Raw genomic sequence first — 18876 nt, forward strand, 5'->3', positions numbered from 1 at the left:
TAGCTAGATGGTGTGAACCAGTCATCTAATTGTTACTGGAATCATTACTGGTCTGTGATTACTGTCTTCATTTAGTTTGAACCTGTTTTTTTTTTTTTTTTAACCTGGTTCTCCAGACAGATTTAGCCGGGGGAGTTGGGTCAACCTCAGGAGTCAAAGATTCAGAGGGCAGATTACCAATCAAGCGTCTTGCACAGGTGCTACACATTTAACATATATGTACACATCCCTCAAAGGAGTGCTAACCAATGTTTTAAAACCAGTGTTCTTACTCTGGCATTAGCAGCATTATCACTGTCTTGGTTGCTTGTATTTTGTACTTCAATTTGAATATGTACTGGAGGTAACAGTAGCTGCTACTTCATGATACAGATTCACTATATCTGAATTTCATTCCACTGGTTTAACTGCAGTCAAGTCACATGACCTACCAGACAGTACTGCTTTTTTGTTTTTTTCAATCTACTGATTGTGTTTGAACGATTAGTGTATCCTGAATGAAGGTATAAGAAAGCGTATTGAAGTGGTTAGGACTTGGGAGTGTGGATGGGGACTGAAAGCCTGTGGAAGTGGTTAGGACTTGGGCGTGTGGATGGGGACTGAAAGCGTGTGGAAGTGGTGTGCATGGGTGCTGCGTGGATGGATTCCAAGTGTGGGCTGAGGTGAGGGGTAACACAACAGGAAGTGTAATTGCATATAAGCCACTGGCGATTAAACATCAAATCACCATTATTTCCTAGTTCTTAAATCATGTTAATACATGTTCAGACATACACTAATGAAAAGATCGATAACAACTACTCACCTTCCAACCTCTGCACTGAACTATACAGTTGTTTCATATTAAATTGAACATTTTGTATCAATGACTATTCAGTGTATTTTGTTGAAAACTAGGAAGCTTTTATCTGAAAAGAAAATGAGCTGTATTATCTGTGACCAAAAAAGAGACTTCATGAGAAAAAAAAAACTTGTTTTAAAATAAATAATATATACAAAGTTTTGACATTTTGAAAAAAAATCTTTAATTGTTTGTGTAAGTGTGTGTATTAAATGGGACCTTGATATAAGCTGAAAGATGAAACAGATTTGACAGTTTAAAATGATATAGATAATTAAAAAAAAAAAGCTAAGTTCATCAATAATAATAATAATAACACTATGTAACACAATTTTTGTTCCTGGGTAGTAAGTGTTATTTCCTAATTGCTTATGCCTCAAAAGTATAGAAAATGGCTATTATTCCCCACAAACTTTGCTTTTGTGACCAGGACAGTGATATTTTGAAATTTACCTATTTCCAATGAGAAAACGGTCTTTTCGTTCACATAAAGTCAGAAAAAAACAACATATGAATCCAAATTAACATGTATTTATACTAAAGTAATACAAAAATGACTACAAAAGATTTAGAAGTGAGTAGTTTTTCGAGATTTACGATTATACTGTAAATCACTTTCACGAATCAGCCCCCAAATGTAGTCTCCCATCATGTTCTCGTTATACTGTCCTTTGGTAGCGGCGTTCAAAGTCCAGTATATCCTGGTGGAAGCTCTCGCCTTGCTCCTCCAAGTACGCTCCCATGTTCTCCTTGAATTTATCAAGATGAGCATCAAGGATATGGACTTTGAGGGACATCCTAAGCCCATTGTGCCGTAGTTCTTCACCAGAGTCTCAACCAGCTCCACATAGTTTTGGGCCTTGTGATTGCCCAGGAAGCCCTGAACCACTGCGACAAAGCTGTTCCAAGCCGCTTTCTCCTTACTAGTGAGCTTCTTGGGGAATTCATTGCACTCCAGGATCTTCTTTATCTGTGGTCCGATGAAGACACCGGCTTTGACCTTTGCCTCAGACAGCTTAGGGAAGAAGTCTTGAAGGTACTTGAAGGCTGTCGACTCCTTATCTAGAGCTCTGACAAATTGTTTCATAAGGCCCAATTTGATGTGCAGTGGTGGCATCAGCACCTTCCGGGGGTCAACCAGTGGCTCTCACTTGACGTTCCTCCCCACAGAGAACTTGGTCTGCTGTGGCCAGTCCCGCCTGTGGTAGTGCGCCTTGGTGTCCCTGCTGTCCCAAAGGCAAAGATAGCAGGGAAACTTGGTAAAACCGCCATGGAGACCCATCAGGAATGCCACCATTGCAGCCTCTTGATGCCATCTCAGAAAAATGCAGATATGTATCCACTTAGGCAGCTGGAACTAAACTGAACTGGTGGGATTAAAGCCCCTGTATTTATACTACTATTTATATTACTGGAAAGTTCTAGAAGTTACTCCAAGTTTACTCAGCACTAAATCTTTCTGGATTGTTCTGGAAAATAGGTAAATTTCAAAATATCACTGTCCTGGTCACAAAAGCAAAGTTTGTGGGGAATAATTGCCATTTTCTATACTTTTGAGGCATAAGCAATTAGGAAATAACACTTAATACTCAGAAAAAAAAAAAAAAAAAAAAAATTGTTACACAGTGTAATGTCTCAGTTTTCATGGACATAAAGTGTGAATGTCAAGATCAGTGGTTCCCAGTTAATTTTGCAGAACTCTTTTGAACATTGAAGTGTTACAGAACCCCATACAGTGTTTACAGAAACACATTACTTTTGCTATTCACACATCATAACTATATTTAAGTATGTATTTACTGTTTTTCAACTTTTACTCAGGAACTTTTGTCAGGAGAGACTTTTTCTTGTAAACATCGCAGTGTATCCAGATCCTTCTTCCTGCTGCCACACTGCTGGTGCTCTGATTGAAATGAGTGGCTGATGTGGGAACAGAAAAGCATTGTTTCAAGAGGGAGCGTAATGTGGATACACTGATCCTTAGAATATTGTATTTTTCTCCTGGAGAACGCTCCCAAGGAGTACATTGCCCAGTTGATTTATTGTTCCTGATATGTGATTTAAAAATATATGCTGCAATGTGGATAATACGGGACACAGCAAAGGTAATGTAATGGGTTTCTGTTTTTAAAAACAAAGTTATCAAGTTTTTAAAACTAGGAACTTCTTGTCCTTTTTCCATTTTCATATCCCTTATTCCTTTGGAAAGGCTCAGTTTAAATTAATATTATAAAAGTAGCTGAGATGCATGGTTTCCTTTTTGTGTTTGCAGTCCTTGCTGGGAGAGTCGAAGCTCTCCCTGCCGCTGGCCTATCGGCACTCCATCCTCCCGAGCGAGGACCTGGGCCCATTCCTCCGGCTGTGCCTCCTGGATCAGAGCTTTCCAGCCTTTGTGGAGCAGGTGGAGAAGGAGCTCCGCAAGATAGCAAAGGAGTGAGGGGCCTGGAGCAGACTCCTGCAGGTTTGTTCCACTGCTACATGTAGTGACGTCCAGTGGTGCTCAGACCAGTCCACTTGAGCCACTGAATAATAGATTTGAATCCTGGATGGAATATTTGTGATTCATAAGTGTTACCCTGAGCAAGACCCTGAGCACCTCTTGTGCTCCGGGTGGCCCACTATGAAAGGCGCTATATAAAAGTAAAGATTATTATTATTTATTATTATTATTATTATTATTATTATTATTATTATTGTATGTAGGGTCATGAGCAGGATCATTATGGGGTCACATTTGGCCCTAGGGTACCACAGTCCTAACACCTTTTTTGCTACAGCCAGTTTCTCGGTGTGCATTTCCAATGAGTATAGCTGGCAGACCTCACAACCTAGATTCATCTTCTGTATTATAAATCAGATTAAAACACTCCATTTTAAAACCCAGGTTATCCATATTTTAATCTTAATTTACTAGTATCGGCAGGACCCCATTTTAAATGAATACCTGAATTTGCTAGTAAAACAATTTCCTAATGCAGAACCTTTTGTTCCCCTTGCCTGAGGCTTTACTATATTTCCCTAATGAATTAAAAAAATTAGATTGGCCCCTGTAAAATCTGCTTGTAGGGTCCTAGGATTTAACATCATTTTTAGCTTAAATAAGCAGCCTCTGTTTTGGAACCAACAATGATTCAAAAAGGTTTTAGTAAATTGAATGGGCTTGAGCTCTTTACCCTTTGTCGCTGTTAATAACTGCTATAGCACAAGAGAGATTCACCCTTGAGTGAGAAAAGCAATCTAATTGTACAGCAGCTCTCCAGAATTGGGGATTACTTTGTGGAAAAGAGAGGCTGTGATTTTTGTAAGGGTTAACTGGTTCGGACTAGGTACTATAATTCACTGCTGCTCGGAGAGGGGTCCTACCGTACCTGTAAACATGACACTGCCCTTCTCTGCCTAGCGTTTAACCCACAGATCCCTTACCGATGTAACACCATGCTGAGCTGGCATTGTTACTGTTCAAACCAGGTACATTATTGCCACATGATTTATTGCACCCTGGATTACAGGTTCCTTGGGTATCCGATACTGGCAAGTTGGGAAGAAAGTGCAAGGCCAGCACAGCGTAGCAACAGGGTTGTGGAAACAAGGTACACTGCTACCCCGTTATAATGTGACCCGTTATTCCGTGCGGAATGGGTTATAACACTGTAAGGTCGTGGCTCCAATTTCAACCATAGTGCAATTTGACTCACAAACGTTGGGTTTTATTGTTGTTGTACATTACCTTATTTAAACCCATTTACGTTGAAACTGGGACATCTTATAAAACTCTGGTGCTTGCACTGTATTAATTTTTTTTCTAAAAGTGAAACTGTTTAATGTTACAAAACAAGTACAAAACAATACAAGTGTGTAGAAACATCCTTGGATGCTGTGTTATGTATTTACAGTATATATTATAAAAAATATACAATTTAAGTAAGAGTGGTGTAAACTTAACTGGTGGAATAGCAGTTTCTATTATGTTGCATATATTGTAACGACCCAGGATATGTACTGTTACATGGCTGGTCTAGAGACCGTGCATGTGTGTGTGTGTACGCAGTAAAGCGGTAAGCTTGCCTTGTCCTTTTGTTTAGTGTTTGTTTTGTTTAAATCTATTGTTTACGCCCTACTATTTCTGGAGTTGAGTCTCTGTTTCTGGAGTGACGTCACCACTGCAAGCCACCCTTTTACACACGGTCTCCAATTATAGACCCCGATAACCACGTTATAACGGGGTGGCACTGTATTACTGTTTATGTAAGCCATTTCAGCAGTTTCATATAGAAATCAACAAGCAGTAAACCATGTTGTTTAGAAGACTTTATTTTTTTTTTAAATGATTGGATCCACATTTCATACAGCTGCCTGAACTCCCCTCCCTTCCCGTTAAGGTCCAATTGCACTGCAACACTTTTACACAAGAGCTACTACAGAAAGTTAATGCATCTACAGCAGTGCATTACATAATATTAGCTTTGTAAAATGAGTGATCCCACCTTTCATTTAGAGCAAGAAATTATGACGGTTAGATGAAGAACAGTAAATATTGCATAGGATATAGCCATGCTATACATGAAATGTAACAAGGTCAAATAAATTAAAGGAGTACATTATAAAATGAACCTTTAGTAACCAGACAATAATAGTTCTGTATACAAGATTAGGTTTGCTATGAAAAAAGGCTAATATTTACAAAGAAATTCATCGCTAAATTGCTTTTTCAGTAATTGATAACATTCTAATACTAGCTTCTTTTTTATCATTACATAGACTTAAACTTAGGTCAAGCCCTTGGGTATAATAATTACATTTAAAACTAATTTGTTCGTAATAATGCAAGTGTAATTAGCACAGTGCATTGAGCTGCTGTAGATGCTATTAAAACAAATTAAGTGTGATCTTGTATGAACTACGTTAGCAGGTTTCAGTTGGTAAAATTAAGTATCAGTAATAAGATACAAACACATACTCCCTTTGGATGCAAAACCGAATAAAAATAAAAACTGGTCAGTTTGAATATTATTACAAGAAATTGTTAATATTGCATGCAGTATTAGACTACACGTGATAAATACCAATCAAAGTTATTTTTGTCAAATAAAAAGCAACATCAACAGCACACACAGCATAAAATTCAGTACATCTTCAGAATGGATTTTGTTATCATATGCTCCTGCAACTTCATTTAAGACTGAATAAGACATGCTTAAGACAACCGTTTTGATCCATTTTGTTTTACTCAAATAGTGAAAGTTGTGTCTTCCATATAAAAATCACAGAAGCTGCAGCCTCAGATATCCTCTGATGGTCAGATAACGTAATCCTTCACAAGGGGAGAGAAAAACAGACGCATCATCTTTTTGAGATAATATTCCAATGGTCTTCATGCAAGATTTAGAATCCATATACAGTACATAGCAATTTACACAACATAGCAGTTATGCCCTAGCCTATTTATCATAAAATGGCACTTGGAAGTACGCCCATTTCCCTGTGTGCTTGTCTGTTGAATTGGTTGCTGGAAGGTAAATCTCAGGGAGTCTTCACTGAAAGCCTACATGTTACCTTCAGTATTAGCTACTTTTAACAATTTCTTTATTTTCACCATTTCTCTCTAAAAAGGGTCATTGCTTTTCTGAATTGACATGGGATGCTGCTAATCTCCGAAGCTGACATCTTGCATTTATGACCCTTATACAGTGTAATTAACTGGGGGTCAGCAACAGGACTGAACATTAATGCTTATTCCTTATTCAAGGTGCTGTTCACTGAACAGTCTTTCATAAGTTGTGTGTCTGGTTAGTACAGGTGAGTGCTTTGTTCAGGTGACAGTAAAGGTTTTCCTGGATCTTGTTCAGGGCTGGTTAGTGCAGGTGAGTGCTTTGTTCAGGTGACAGTAAAGGTTTTCCTGGATCTAGTTCAGCACCCGTCACAGAAGCTAAATTTCTCACAGAAGCTAAAGGTCCTCTTCCCCTGACTCGGTACTCACAGGTCTGATCAGCTCAATTAGTGTTCCTCTGGCGCAGGTTCTTATTCTTGTGGTTGTTGGTGGAATTGGTTTTCCTGGTGTAATAAAAGAGAATGTAGCAACGTTTAGTCTAGCAGAATAAATCAGATGGAAGAGAGGGATTCTCAGAATCATGCAGCTGCTCATTCTGTTCTTAAAACAAACAAACCACAAGAGGGTGTTGAAATCATAGCCGCCACATCTTGTTTTTTCATTCTGTACGATTATACTGAGACAGGCGCATGGGCTTGTGAAACCAAAGGATTAACTGCATTTTCAGCAGCATGTATTTGTACAATGTATACAATAATGACAATCTGGAGTAAAAGGCCTTGAGAATCTGTCCCTTTTGTTTTCTACAGAAAATCATCCAACCTCACTAGAGGTATTGCTATGTATTTGACAAACTCAGCAAACCTGGAGTCTATGTACAACACTTACATTGGTCGAACTGGATCATCGTCTGCAGAACAGAAGGAATTCCGGCGAGGGGCACAGAGAAGAGAGAAGTGAGTTAGACATCGCTGCAGGACCAGTGCAGACAGCTCTCTGCTGTCTGGATTGCTGAGCATTTCTCATTGGGGTTTTTTTTTTTTTTCGCATGGAGTTAGTTTCATAGTTTAAAAAAATGCTGTTACATGATTAATATAACACTTTAAGATGTTCTACATGAAATACTGCAACTGGTGTGGACAGATTTAAGCTTTCTTTCTATTTCTTTGTTGTTTCAAATATTGTTCAGTTTGTCCCCCAAGTTCCAGTGGTTCACTCATTTTAGAGTAGATCTATGACAAGACTTAAACCAACATCTCAAGTGTGGAATACTGCTGACTAGCTTTTTTCACCCTTATAGTAAAAGAAATATGAAGAATTAAGGTTGTTGGGGTGTGGGGTCTCATTAAGACATGCTATACTTTTGGTTTGTATTAACTGCGTCTATTTCATTTGCAAGTTATTCTCAAAAGCAATCAACTGATAGCTGGGTTTTGTTAGTGTCATTGCATCTGTCATGGGTTTATACTTTGACATATATTTCTTGTTATCTAAATACTGCTAATGGCAACTGTGTTTTTAATAGTTATTGTAGAACATACATAGGTTACAAAAACATTTGCTTAAAAAAATGTACGTTGCTATTATTAAATGATGACTTTAAAATAGACCTAACTTATGACTTTTTTTTTCAATCCAGATTTGTTGGCTTGTACATTTTGTAATAAAATTCACTCTTCTGTTGTTCTAATAACCTAATCAAATGGAAATTAATAGGTATTTGGTATAGCTTGTCTTTGTACCAAGAACACAATAACAAAATTATAGGTTGAGTTGTTAGCCCCCTCAGGGAAGCCTTCAGCAGGATTCCACAGTGTCAGGCATACATAGTGCAGTTTTTGAGTTTACAGTATAGAACAGTGTGGCCGTTTGCATGAGCACGGACACAGGAACAAGGTGCCTCCAGAAGATGTGCTTACTCCACCTGCACCCGAGGCAAGGGAGAGGCAAAGGCATGGTCAGCACAAATCAGTGACTGGAAGAAGAAACAAAAATGAAACAAAAAAATAATCATAGAGAAAAAAAAAAAAAAGAAACAGTATAGTTTGGATCACAAACCAACAACTTGGCAACAGCAAACCAGTGGATATGAAGTGGGGATTTAGCCACTGGTAGTGTCACAGTATCAACAGAAATAAAGTACAGAAATCATTCAGACAACAAACTAGGAATATGACGAGAGAGAGAACCTACAGTATAAACGAGAGAGAGAGATTGATATATTGATAGATTGATTTAAATACAAACCTGGAGCCCAATTTCTTAAGGAAAGTTAAATTTCCAGACTGGAACTAATCATCTATTTAAGTGGAGAGCTCTCCAATTTTTTTTTTAGTTATGACCCAACACAAGAGCTTTCCTACAGTTTTCACATGTTTATTGTAAAGTGAGGAGATTGGGATAAGTATGCACACCTAGTTTATGTTTATGCAGAAAGCCTACAAGGCAGGGACATACCTGCAATAAAAGTGTGTCTGCATGCTGCTTCTTACTATCCGTGTAGCAGATAAAGGGAATCTAAGGCTATTCATCACTTTTTTGGGGGGGGGGGGGGGGGGGGGGGGGGGGGGGGGGGGGGCGTCCACAAAGGTTAAAGTGCACGGTGTGTGAAAAACACATTTCAGACATGGGTTCATTTCTTTATACATTTTCACTTTCCCCCCCAAAAATAATGAATTTCACAAACCTTGAGTTATTTCTTTTTAACATTAACACTCTAGCAAATTAGTAAAGTTAGTAAAATAGCAATCAAATATAATGGGCATAATGTGTTAATTGTTATGTGTCTTTAAATCACAAGTTTAGAACAAATGTTCAGTCAGTCCATGCCTGAAAATGTGTCTTTAAAATCTTTTTTTTTTTTTTTGGAATGTGATTTACGATTTAACTATGCAAGTCTGGCTTCTTGCCTTGGCATTCTTACTGTGTGCTCTTCAGAAGGCGGCACCCATTTCTAAGAATGCAGGATGATGGGCAATGTAACTGAAAACCTCTGTTAGCTTACTGTGTGTGGATGCTCCCTTACAATCCCCAGTACAGAGTCACACAGGTTTGAAGAACAAAACAAACAAAATCCTAACTGAGGAGGGAACGGAAAGGAGTACTACAGTCAAAAAACAAAACAGAAAAGGGGGGGGGGGGGGGGGGGGGGGGGGGGGGGGGGGGGGAGTTGACAGTAAATTGAGAATTAAAAATGGAGGGTTGTGTCCAAAACCAGTATTGAATGTGAATGGAGGAAAAAATGTGAAGAAGAAAAAAAAAAGAGTGTGTGTGTGATGGACTGTAAAGAGACTGAAGCTGACAGAAACAAACTCTGGAGGCATGCAGTTCTCTCACTTACCACCAATTTTTAGGTTATGATGCAATTTTAGAGGGGAAAAAAAAAAAGAAGTCATAGTAACCGACCAAGATCAATAAAAAAAAAATCTAAATCTCTATTCCCCCAAGGGCTGGTGTTTAGTGCAGACTTGTAAAACTAATTTCACTAGTTTGTGTCCCATTTCTGAATTGATGCAAGGAAGAGGAACACGTTGGCTAAAAAATATCCATTTAATGCCACAGAGATAACAGGGAAGGTAGGTATAGCCTGTTAAACAAACTTCAACCAAGAATTATGCATAACTTTAAAAAGTAAGTAGCATGGTTCAGAGAAAAATAGCGTTGCACGTCCCCATGTGTTGCGGGGCATTCCTGTAATTTTTCTTTTCATTAACATCCTGACAATATTTTACACTTAAAACTTTAAAGTCCTGTTTCAATGCACTTTTCAAAATGTCCACTCTGCACTGGTAGTGTCAGGATTATTGCCCACATTGTCAAATAGGTAACACAGCAATAATGATCCATGATGATAGTACAGAACAGAAAAGCCAGAGCACAGTCTTTTTCTTTGTTTTTTTTTTTTTTTTCAACCCCATTCCTGGGGACCCCCTGTGTCTGCTGATTTTCATTCCAACTGAGTGCTCAATTACTTAACTAGACCCTTAATTGAAATAATAATTTGCTTAATTAGACCTTTTTAATTGTTTTCAGCTCTTAAACTGTTGCAGAGTTCAAGTAATAAAATATTAATAAGTTATATGTATAAAAAGTTGTCATGATGTTAATGAAAAGAAAAATGACATGTCTGTTATTTAAACAGTTGTAATAACACATGGGGATGTATAACACTATATTGTTCAGAACCCTGCTACTTTTTAATCCAGTCCATTTGATCATACCAGAATGTTACCTGTATCTCTGATGGTTGTTGTTCCTCTGCTGTCCACTAGGGTTAGAGAGAGCTCTCCTTTTGTTGACACCACATCACTTCTTAATTAGGTCAATTAAAAAAAATAATTGAACTGATAATTTCAAACCAAGTCAATGAACACTTGAACCTGTTACCAGTCGGAGGCTGTACCTCCTGAATGCTTTGGATCAGACAAGTCCCAAGTACTGGTTCACTACAGCTTAAGTGGAGACTGAAGTCTACTCAACCCTCCATACAGGAGTCAAGGTAACGGATGAGCCTTGATTTCAGAACTGCATTAAAAGTACCTGTCTGGGAAATGTACCTTTCTTATTTATGAAACTGGTCAAATTGATAGAATCTCTTTCATGTATGACAAGTTGCTGTAGGCTCCCCTCAGCAGCAATGCTGGAACTCATGCTCTAGTCCTTGAGGAGATGTGCAGTTTTGAATGAAACACATGATAGTAAACATGTAGTTTAATTTTAAAAACTATATCTGGTACTACTTTTGCTTAAAGAAAGTTTGCAGTTTCTATGCTGTCTTCTCAAGATATCTGTCAGTTAATAGGGGAAGCGGTTGATTAATGACTGGAAAGAAGCCATTAAAGGGGTTCACCTTTTAGGTGAATTGACCAAGCAAGTGCAACACTAACAGAGAACATGGCATGCAAACAGATTTCTTTAACCAAGTGTACTACCAGAAATGTTTTTAAATAAAAAACGTGTTTACTATAACTAGACATTTGAGACCTACATAGTGACTAAGTGCACAACAGGTTAGATTTATATAATTATTTGTTAGCTACAATTAAGGGCAGCAGTATTTAAATTAGTTCTTATATTCCAGTATTTAAATGGAACACCTTAAAAATCCTAAAAAGACTACACAATAAACAAATAACTTCCCAAGCACATTCAATGATTGCTTTATTTCCACAAGATGAACCAGTTGGGTGGTTAAAAATAATGAACATGTTTACTGAAGAATAAGAGTAACTTAAAAAAAGGTAAGAGACAGAAATGAAGGGTTAGGTTCAAATAAAGACTTGATGTCAGGGATGGGAAGCAATATAAGCGACTGGCATTAAGATGGCGATTCATTTTCTACTTTGAATCAAGAGGCACATTCACAAAGTTGAGAACATTTCATTAAATCCACTGGAACATTGTTGAGGAGCTTTGTGAAAGGGGCCTTGTGTATTTTAACAGTTTTTTATGCAAAAGTTGTAGGCAGGTGTGAAAAAATGCTGTAAAGTAAGAATCCTTTCAAAAATAGACATGTTAATGGTTTATATTTATCAATTAACTAAATGCAAAGTGAGTGAACAGAAGGAAAATCTACATCAAATCAATATTTGGTGTGACCACCCTTTGCCTTCAAAACAGCATCAATTCTTCTAGGTACACTTGCACACAGTTTTTGAAGGAACTCAGCAGGTAGGTTGGCCCAAACATCTTGGAGAACTAACCACAGTTCTTCTGTGGATTTAGGCAACCTCAGCTGCTTCTCTCTCTTCATGTAATCCCAGGCAGACTCGATGATGTTGAGATCAGGGCTCTGTGGGGGCCATACCATCACTTCCAGGACTCCTTGTTCTTCTTTACGCTGAAGATAGTTCTTATTGACTTTCGCTGTATGTTTGGGGTCGTTGTCATGCTGCAGAATAAATGTGGGGCCAATCAGATGCCTCCCTGATGGTATTGCATGATGGATAAGTATCCGCCTGTACTTCTCAGCATTGAGGAGACCATTAAGTCCGACCAAATCCCCAACTCCATTTTCAGAAATGCAGCCCCAAACTTGCAAGGAACCTCCACCATACTTCACTGTTGCCTGCAGACACTCATTCGTGTATCGCTCTCCAGCCCTTCGACGAACAAACTGCCTTCTGCTACAGCCAAATATTTCAAATTTTGACTCATCAGTCCAGAGCACCTGCTGCCATTTTTCTGCACCCCAGTTCCTGTGTTTTCGTGCATAGTTGAGTCGCTTGGCCTTGTTTCCACATCGGAGGTATGGCTTTTTGGCCGCAAGTCTTCCATGAAGGCCACTTCTGACCAGACTTCTCCGGACAGTAGATGGGTGTACCAGGGTCCCACTGTTTTCTGCCAATTCTGAGCTGATGGCATTGCTGGACATCTTCCAATTGCGAAGGGAAGTAAGCATGATGTGTCTTTCATCTGCTGCAGTAAGTTTCCTTGGCCGACCACTGCGTCTACGGTCCTCAACATTGCCCGTTTCTTTGTGCTTCTTCAAAAGAGCTTGGACAGCACATCTGGAAACCCCTGTCTGCCTTGAAATTTCTGCCTGGGAGAGACCTTGCTGATGCAGTATAACTACCTTGTGTCTTGTTGCTGTGCTCAGTCTTGCCATGGTGTATGACTTTTGACAGTAAACTGTCTTCAGCAACCTCACCTTGTTAGCTGAGTTTGGCTGTTCCTCACCCAGTTTTATTCCTCCTACACAGCTGTTTCTGTTTCAGTTAATGATTGTGTTTCAACCTACATATTGAATTGATGATCATTAGCACCTGTTTGGTATAATTGTTTAATCATACACCTGACTATATGCCTACAAAATCCCTGACTTTGTGCAAGTGTACCTAGAAGAATTGATGCTGTTTTGAAGGCAAAGGGTGGTCACACCAAATATGGATTTGATTTAGATTTTTCTTCTGTTCACTCACTTTGCATTTAGTTAATTGATAAATATAAACTATTAACATGTCTATTTTTGAAAGCATTCTTACTTTACAGCATTTTTTCACACCTGCCTAAAACTTTTGCACAGTACTGTGTGTGTGTATGTATATATATATATATATATATATATATATAGATAGATAGATAGATAGATAGATAGATAGATAGATAGATAGATAGTGGTTCTCAAAAGTATTCACCCTCCTTGGACTTTTCCACATTTTATTGTGTTACAACATGGAATCAAAATGGATTTAATTAGGAGTTTTTTGCCACTGATCAACACAAAAAAGTCCATAATGTCAAAGTGAAAAATAAAATCTACAAATTGTTCTAAATTAATTACAAATATAAAACAGAAAACAATTGATTGCACAAGTATTCACCCCCTTTGCTATGACACACCTAAATAAGCTCTGGTGCAACCAATTGTCTTATAATAGTATTATAGTCACACAATCAGTTGAATGGAGTCCACCTGTGTGCAATTAAGGTGTTTCACATGATTTCAGGTTAAATACACCTGTCTCTGGGAGGTCCCACAGTTGGTTAGTACATTTCCTAACAAAAACTACATCATGAAGACGAAGGAACATTCAAAGCAAATCCGGAATAAGGTTCTTCAAAAGCACCAATCGGGTAGGATATAAGAACATTTCCAAGGCATTGAATATCCCCCGGAGCACAGTAAAGTCCATTATTGAGAAATGGAGAGAATATGGCACAACTGTGAATCTGTCTAGAACAGGCCGTCCTCAAAAACTGTATCCAGGCGAGAAGGGCACTAGTCAGGGAGGCCACCAAGAGGCCTATGGCAAATCTAAAGGAGTTACAGGCTTCCACGGCTGAGCTGGGAGACACTGTGCATATGCCAACAGTAGCCCGGGTGCTTCACAAAAGTGGCCTATGGGAGAGTGGCAAAAAGAAATACACACCAAATCTCGGCTAGAGTTGGCTAGAAGGCATGTGGGAGACTCTAAGACCAAGTGGAAGAAGATTCTATGGTCTGATGAGACCGAAATAGAGCTTTTTCGCCTCAATGCTAAGCGCTATGTTTGGCTCAAGCCTAACACTGCACATCATCCTGAGAACACCATCCCTACCGTGAAGCATGGTGGTGGCAGCAGCATGCTATGGGTATGCCTCTCTGTGTCAGGGCCTGGAAAACTTGTGAAGATAGCAAAATGGATGCAGGAAGGTACAGAGAAATCCTGGAGGAAAACCTGCTGAAGTCTGCAAGAGAACTGGGACTTGGGATAAGATTCATCTTCCAGCAGGACAATGACCCCAAACGTACAGCCAGAGCCACACTGGAGTGGCTTAAAAACAAAAAGGTCAAAGTCCTGGAGTGGCCCAGTCAAAGCCCGGACCTCAATCCAATTAAGAATATGTGGAAAGAGTTGAAAATTGCTGTTCACCAAAGGTCCCCATCCAACTTGACGGAGCTTGAGCAATTTTGCAAAGAAGAATGGGCAAAACTTGTAGTGTCTAGATGTGCAAAGCTGGTAGAGACTTATCCAAATAGACTCATGGCTGTAATTGCTGCCAAAGGTGCCTCTACCAAATATTGACTCAAGGGGGTGAATACTTATGCCATCAATTATTTTCTGTTTTGTATTTGTAATTAATTTAGAACAATTTGTAGATTTTAATTTTCACTTTGACATTATGGACTTTTTTTGTGTTGATCAGGGGCAAAAACTCCCAATTAAATCAATTTTGATTCCATGTTGTAACACAATAAAATGGAAAAGTCCAAGGGGGGGTGAATACATTTGAGAGCCACTGTATAGACAGACAGACAGACAGACAGACAGAGACAGACACACACACACACACACACAGACACACACACACAGAGTTGTAGTCAAAAGTTTAGATACCACAATGGAAATTTATTATTTCTAGAAAGTTGAAAACAAATAATTACAGGAAAAAATATTTTGTAGCAAAAGTTTTGCTCTTGGAAAAGAAAGTTACAAGAAATAGATGTCTACAATAATTTATTTCAGCAATTTTCTTGCAAAACTGTCAGAGTTGGCATGTGGGGTGGTTATCCTTGGCATGTGGAATGAAAAATGAGCACAATTGTAAAAAAAAAAAAAAAAAAAAAAAACTTTACAGCGGGAATAGATGCATGATCGAGCTCCAAGCTGTCAATCACAATTAGCCAATAGGCTGCACCCACTGGTGCAGCGGCATCTGTAGCATCACCAAGTTCAACTCATTTTCCCACGGTATATTTTCCCAGATGTGATTATCTGTAAGGGACCATGGCATCTGCTAAGAAAGCGAAGTTGGATATACATTCATTCAACCCCTCTTGGACAAACAAGTTAGGATTTATTTTACAAAAGGACCACGCTGTCTGTGCTTTCTGCTGTGACAGCATTGTTTGCAGAGCATCAAGTGTACGCCGACATTTCGAAACGAGATATGAGAAAAACTTCAAGGACGAAGCAGACAAGAGGGCCGTGGCTAGGTACGGAAAACAAAGCAGTGTAATTAAGAATCTGAGCGTCAGCAAAAATCAAGCTACAGAGGGAAGTTATAAAGTTGCTGAGTGCATTGCTAAACATTGAAAACCATTGACTGATGGGGAATTTATTAAGGAGGCTTTCCTCAGTAGTTCGGAGGTTTTGTTTGACGGTTTACCGAACAAGGACACAATCATCTCTAAGATCAAAGACATGCCAACATCTGCCAGGAGTGTTGAAAGGCGCATTACTGAAACAGCAGAGAATGTAAGCAAGCAAAAAACAGTGTCACTTAAAGATGCTGGGGTGTTTAGCGTGGCCCTTGATGAGAGTACCGACATTAATGACGTTGCACGCCTGGCAGTTGTTGCAAGATACTGTGACTCGAAGACGGTAAGAGAGGAACTGTTGCTTAAAGCATATGCATGGAACTATGAGGGGAGAGGACACTGCCACATTTGTTGAACATTTTGAGGAGGGAGGGATTGACATTGGTAAAATATTCACTGTAACAACAGATTGCGCTCCTGCAATGGTTGAAAACAGAAGGGGTTTGCTAAGATTATTGAAGATAAAATAGGACACCCCGTCCTGAAATTCCACTGCATCATTCACCAAGAAAATCTTTAACACTGTGATGGCTACCGTGGTGAAAATAGTCAATTTCCTCGTTGCTTGCTCTTTGACACATAGACAGTTTCAATCCCTGCTGGAGGAGATGGACAGTGCACACAATATCCTTCTTCACAGCAGTGTTAGGTGGATAAGTTGCAGGAAGATGTTGAAGAGGTTTGTGAACTGTTTTGATGCAATCAAGACCTTTCTCACAGAGAAGGGGTAAAACTACCCAGAGCTGGATGACGAGAAATGGCTTGTTAAACTCATGTTTCTAACAGACATCACAGGCCACCTTAACGAACTCAACCTACGCCTGCAGGGCGCGGGCCAAACTGTATTGGACCTATATGAGACATGGAAGGCATTTGTTGCTAAACTATCCATCTATTCAAGGGACGCTGCTAATGCCACTTTTCGCTACTTCAAGCACCTGAGGGAGCTGTCAATGCAGTGCCATTGACATTTGAATATACATGCAGGGGCTGGAGGCCAAGTTCTCTCACAGATTTCAAGATTTCCAGCGATATGGACCTATGATTTCTTTTTTGATCAAACCCGACAGCTATGACGAGAGCGAGTTGGATTTATCTGTGTTTCAGTGGCTGGGTGTTGATGACTTTGAAATGCAGCTGATTGAGTTAAAGAACTCATCATTATGGAAGTCCAAGTTCACAGAGCTGCGGAGGCTGCGTAAACGACTGAGAGGGATCACACAGCCTCCATTCTAACCTGTTGGACATCGCTGCCAGATAAGTTAATCTGCCTGAAGAACACTGCATTTGCTTTGATGACAGCATTCGGATCAACCTATCTCTGTGAGCAGATATTTTCCCAAATGAAGTCAGTGCTCAGCCCCTTTTGCAGCTGTCTAATAACGGACCACTCTGAGGCATGTATGATGCTCAAGGTGACGAAATACAGGCGACAGATTGCTTAGCTTAGCAGAGAGAAGCAGGGACGGGGATCACACTAATCCGGTAAAGACGCGATAAACATGATAAAATGACAATATAAATTGATATGTGTAAAAATGCCCTGCAGGGAAAAACTTGGAGCCTTGGACAGTAATAACTGTATATCCAGTTAAGATGTGTGTAGCCTTCAGAACTTGATAAAATGCAAAGGTGAAATGTGTAAAATGATCAGCAGGGAAACCCTTTAACAGTAATCACACTAAACCTGGTTAAGATGTGTGTACAGTGCATAATAGAAAGGTGGAATGTATAAAAATGCAGAATCCACCTTTTGCCACATTTTTGCTGGATCACTCTAGTGCTTTGTTGCAAACTCCATGCAGGCTTTGCGATGGTTTATTTTTAGTAATGGCTTCCCCTTCTTGCCACCCTGCCATACAGGCTACTTTTTTGAAGTGTTCTGGATATTGTTGACTGATGCACATTTTCTCCCATCTCAGCCATTAAACTCTGTAGGTCTTTCAAAGTTGTCGTTGGCCTCACAGTGGCTAGGAGTAACACTGTCAAAGTAAACTCATTTTAAAACATTTTTCTGTCTTTGTAATATATTGTATCTTCAGTAAACACTAATTTGATTTACAATACTATTTTCTGTATTTTATTCATGCATTCCAGTCATACACAACAACACGTCATTTGTCCATGGATTTCACACATCTGTGGACCTATGTCTCCCCAAGCGTGCGGATAAACTGTGTGTGTGTGTGTGTGTGTGTGAGATTATATATATATATGACATGACATGTTCTCTTCATTTTACTCAAAAAGAGTTTTCTGGTTAAGGACTGCCAATACAATACTACATCAAATATTGTACCTGTCTTGGCATTCCTCACTCAGAAAAATCATTTTTGGGGTAAAATAGAGAACAAGTGCTCCACCCAGACATTCAGCATTGTCAGTAGATTAATCATTTAGGATACCACTGAACTGGTTATAAACAAAACTTCCCATCTCCAGTTGTACTACTTTCCTAGAAAAAGAAGAACATTTTGGGATAGCATTCCACTTGTGAGATGTCTCGCTCATTAAATTATTGAGCATGTTTTTAAAGAGGAGATGATTATCTATTCAGAGATACCAGGGTATTTAATTAGGGGTCCGAGTGAGGAAACTGAGTAATACAATCCACACCCCTAGCCTTGCTATAAATCACTGGGTGTTTCCATACACTTGAACATACACTTGTATATCAATTAAAAAGGTTCTAGGATCAGACAGGAATGCAAAAGCTGTAATGTATGTTACATTACAAATGGATGACAATCAATACTCAAAGGGGACATGTTCACAAAGTTAGCTTGTGTATTTAAAAATGTACTGTTTTTAAAATTTGTAATTTTTTTGTATATACCAATGCAGTTTTTGCAATTCTATATTTTAGCGACTTGCTCAATCTTTTTATGAGTTATACAAAATCAGTGTTTAAATAAAGGGTAAGCCGCAAAAAAATTTAGCATTTTTCTAGAACTCACAATAACT

The 18876-nt window shown here is 39.0% G+C and overlaps 2 protein-coding genes across 4 annotated transcripts in view; one reads left to right on the forward strand and one right to left on the reverse strand.

Annotated features, from left to right (window-relative positions):
• Window positions 1-7279, forward strand: part of rec114 (REC114 meiotic recombination protein) — a 47711-nt gene extending 40432 nt beyond the window's left edge. Inside the window, exons 4-6 of the mRNA XM_041227088.1 lie at window positions 117-197; window positions 3114-3302; window positions 7199-7279. Of these exons, the coding sequence (XP_041083022.1) occupies window positions 117-197; window positions 3114-3278 (246 nt within the window). The 3' untranslated portion in view covers window positions 3279-3302; window positions 7199-7279. The remainder of the gene's footprint in view (window positions 1-116; window positions 198-3113; window positions 3303-7198) is intronic.
• Window positions 5137-18876, reverse strand: part of LOC121299238 (neuroplastin-like) — an 82814-nt gene continuing 69074 nt past the window's right edge. For 2 of the 3 annotated variants that reach the window (XM_041226892.1, XM_041226894.1), the window contains 3 exons: window positions 7278-7299; window positions 6819-6892; window positions 5137-6152 (listed from right to left, as the gene is read on the reverse strand). In XM_041226892.1, coding sequence (XP_041082826.1) covers window positions 6832-6892; window positions 7278-7299 — 83 coding nt within the window. In that variant the 3' untranslated portion in view covers window positions 5137-6152; window positions 6819-6831. The remainder of the gene's footprint in view (window positions 6153-6818; window positions 6893-7277; window positions 7300-18876) is intronic. The other variant, XM_041226893.1, reaches the window with a different exon arrangement.

The sequence above is a fragment of the Polyodon spathula genome, chromosome 24 (assembly GCF_017654505.1).
Source record: "Polyodon spathula isolate WHYD16114869_AA chromosome 24, ASM1765450v1, whole genome shotgun sequence".
NCBI classification, from domain to species: domain Eukaryota; kingdom Metazoa; phylum Chordata; class Actinopteri; order Acipenseriformes; family Polyodontidae; genus Polyodon; species Polyodon spathula.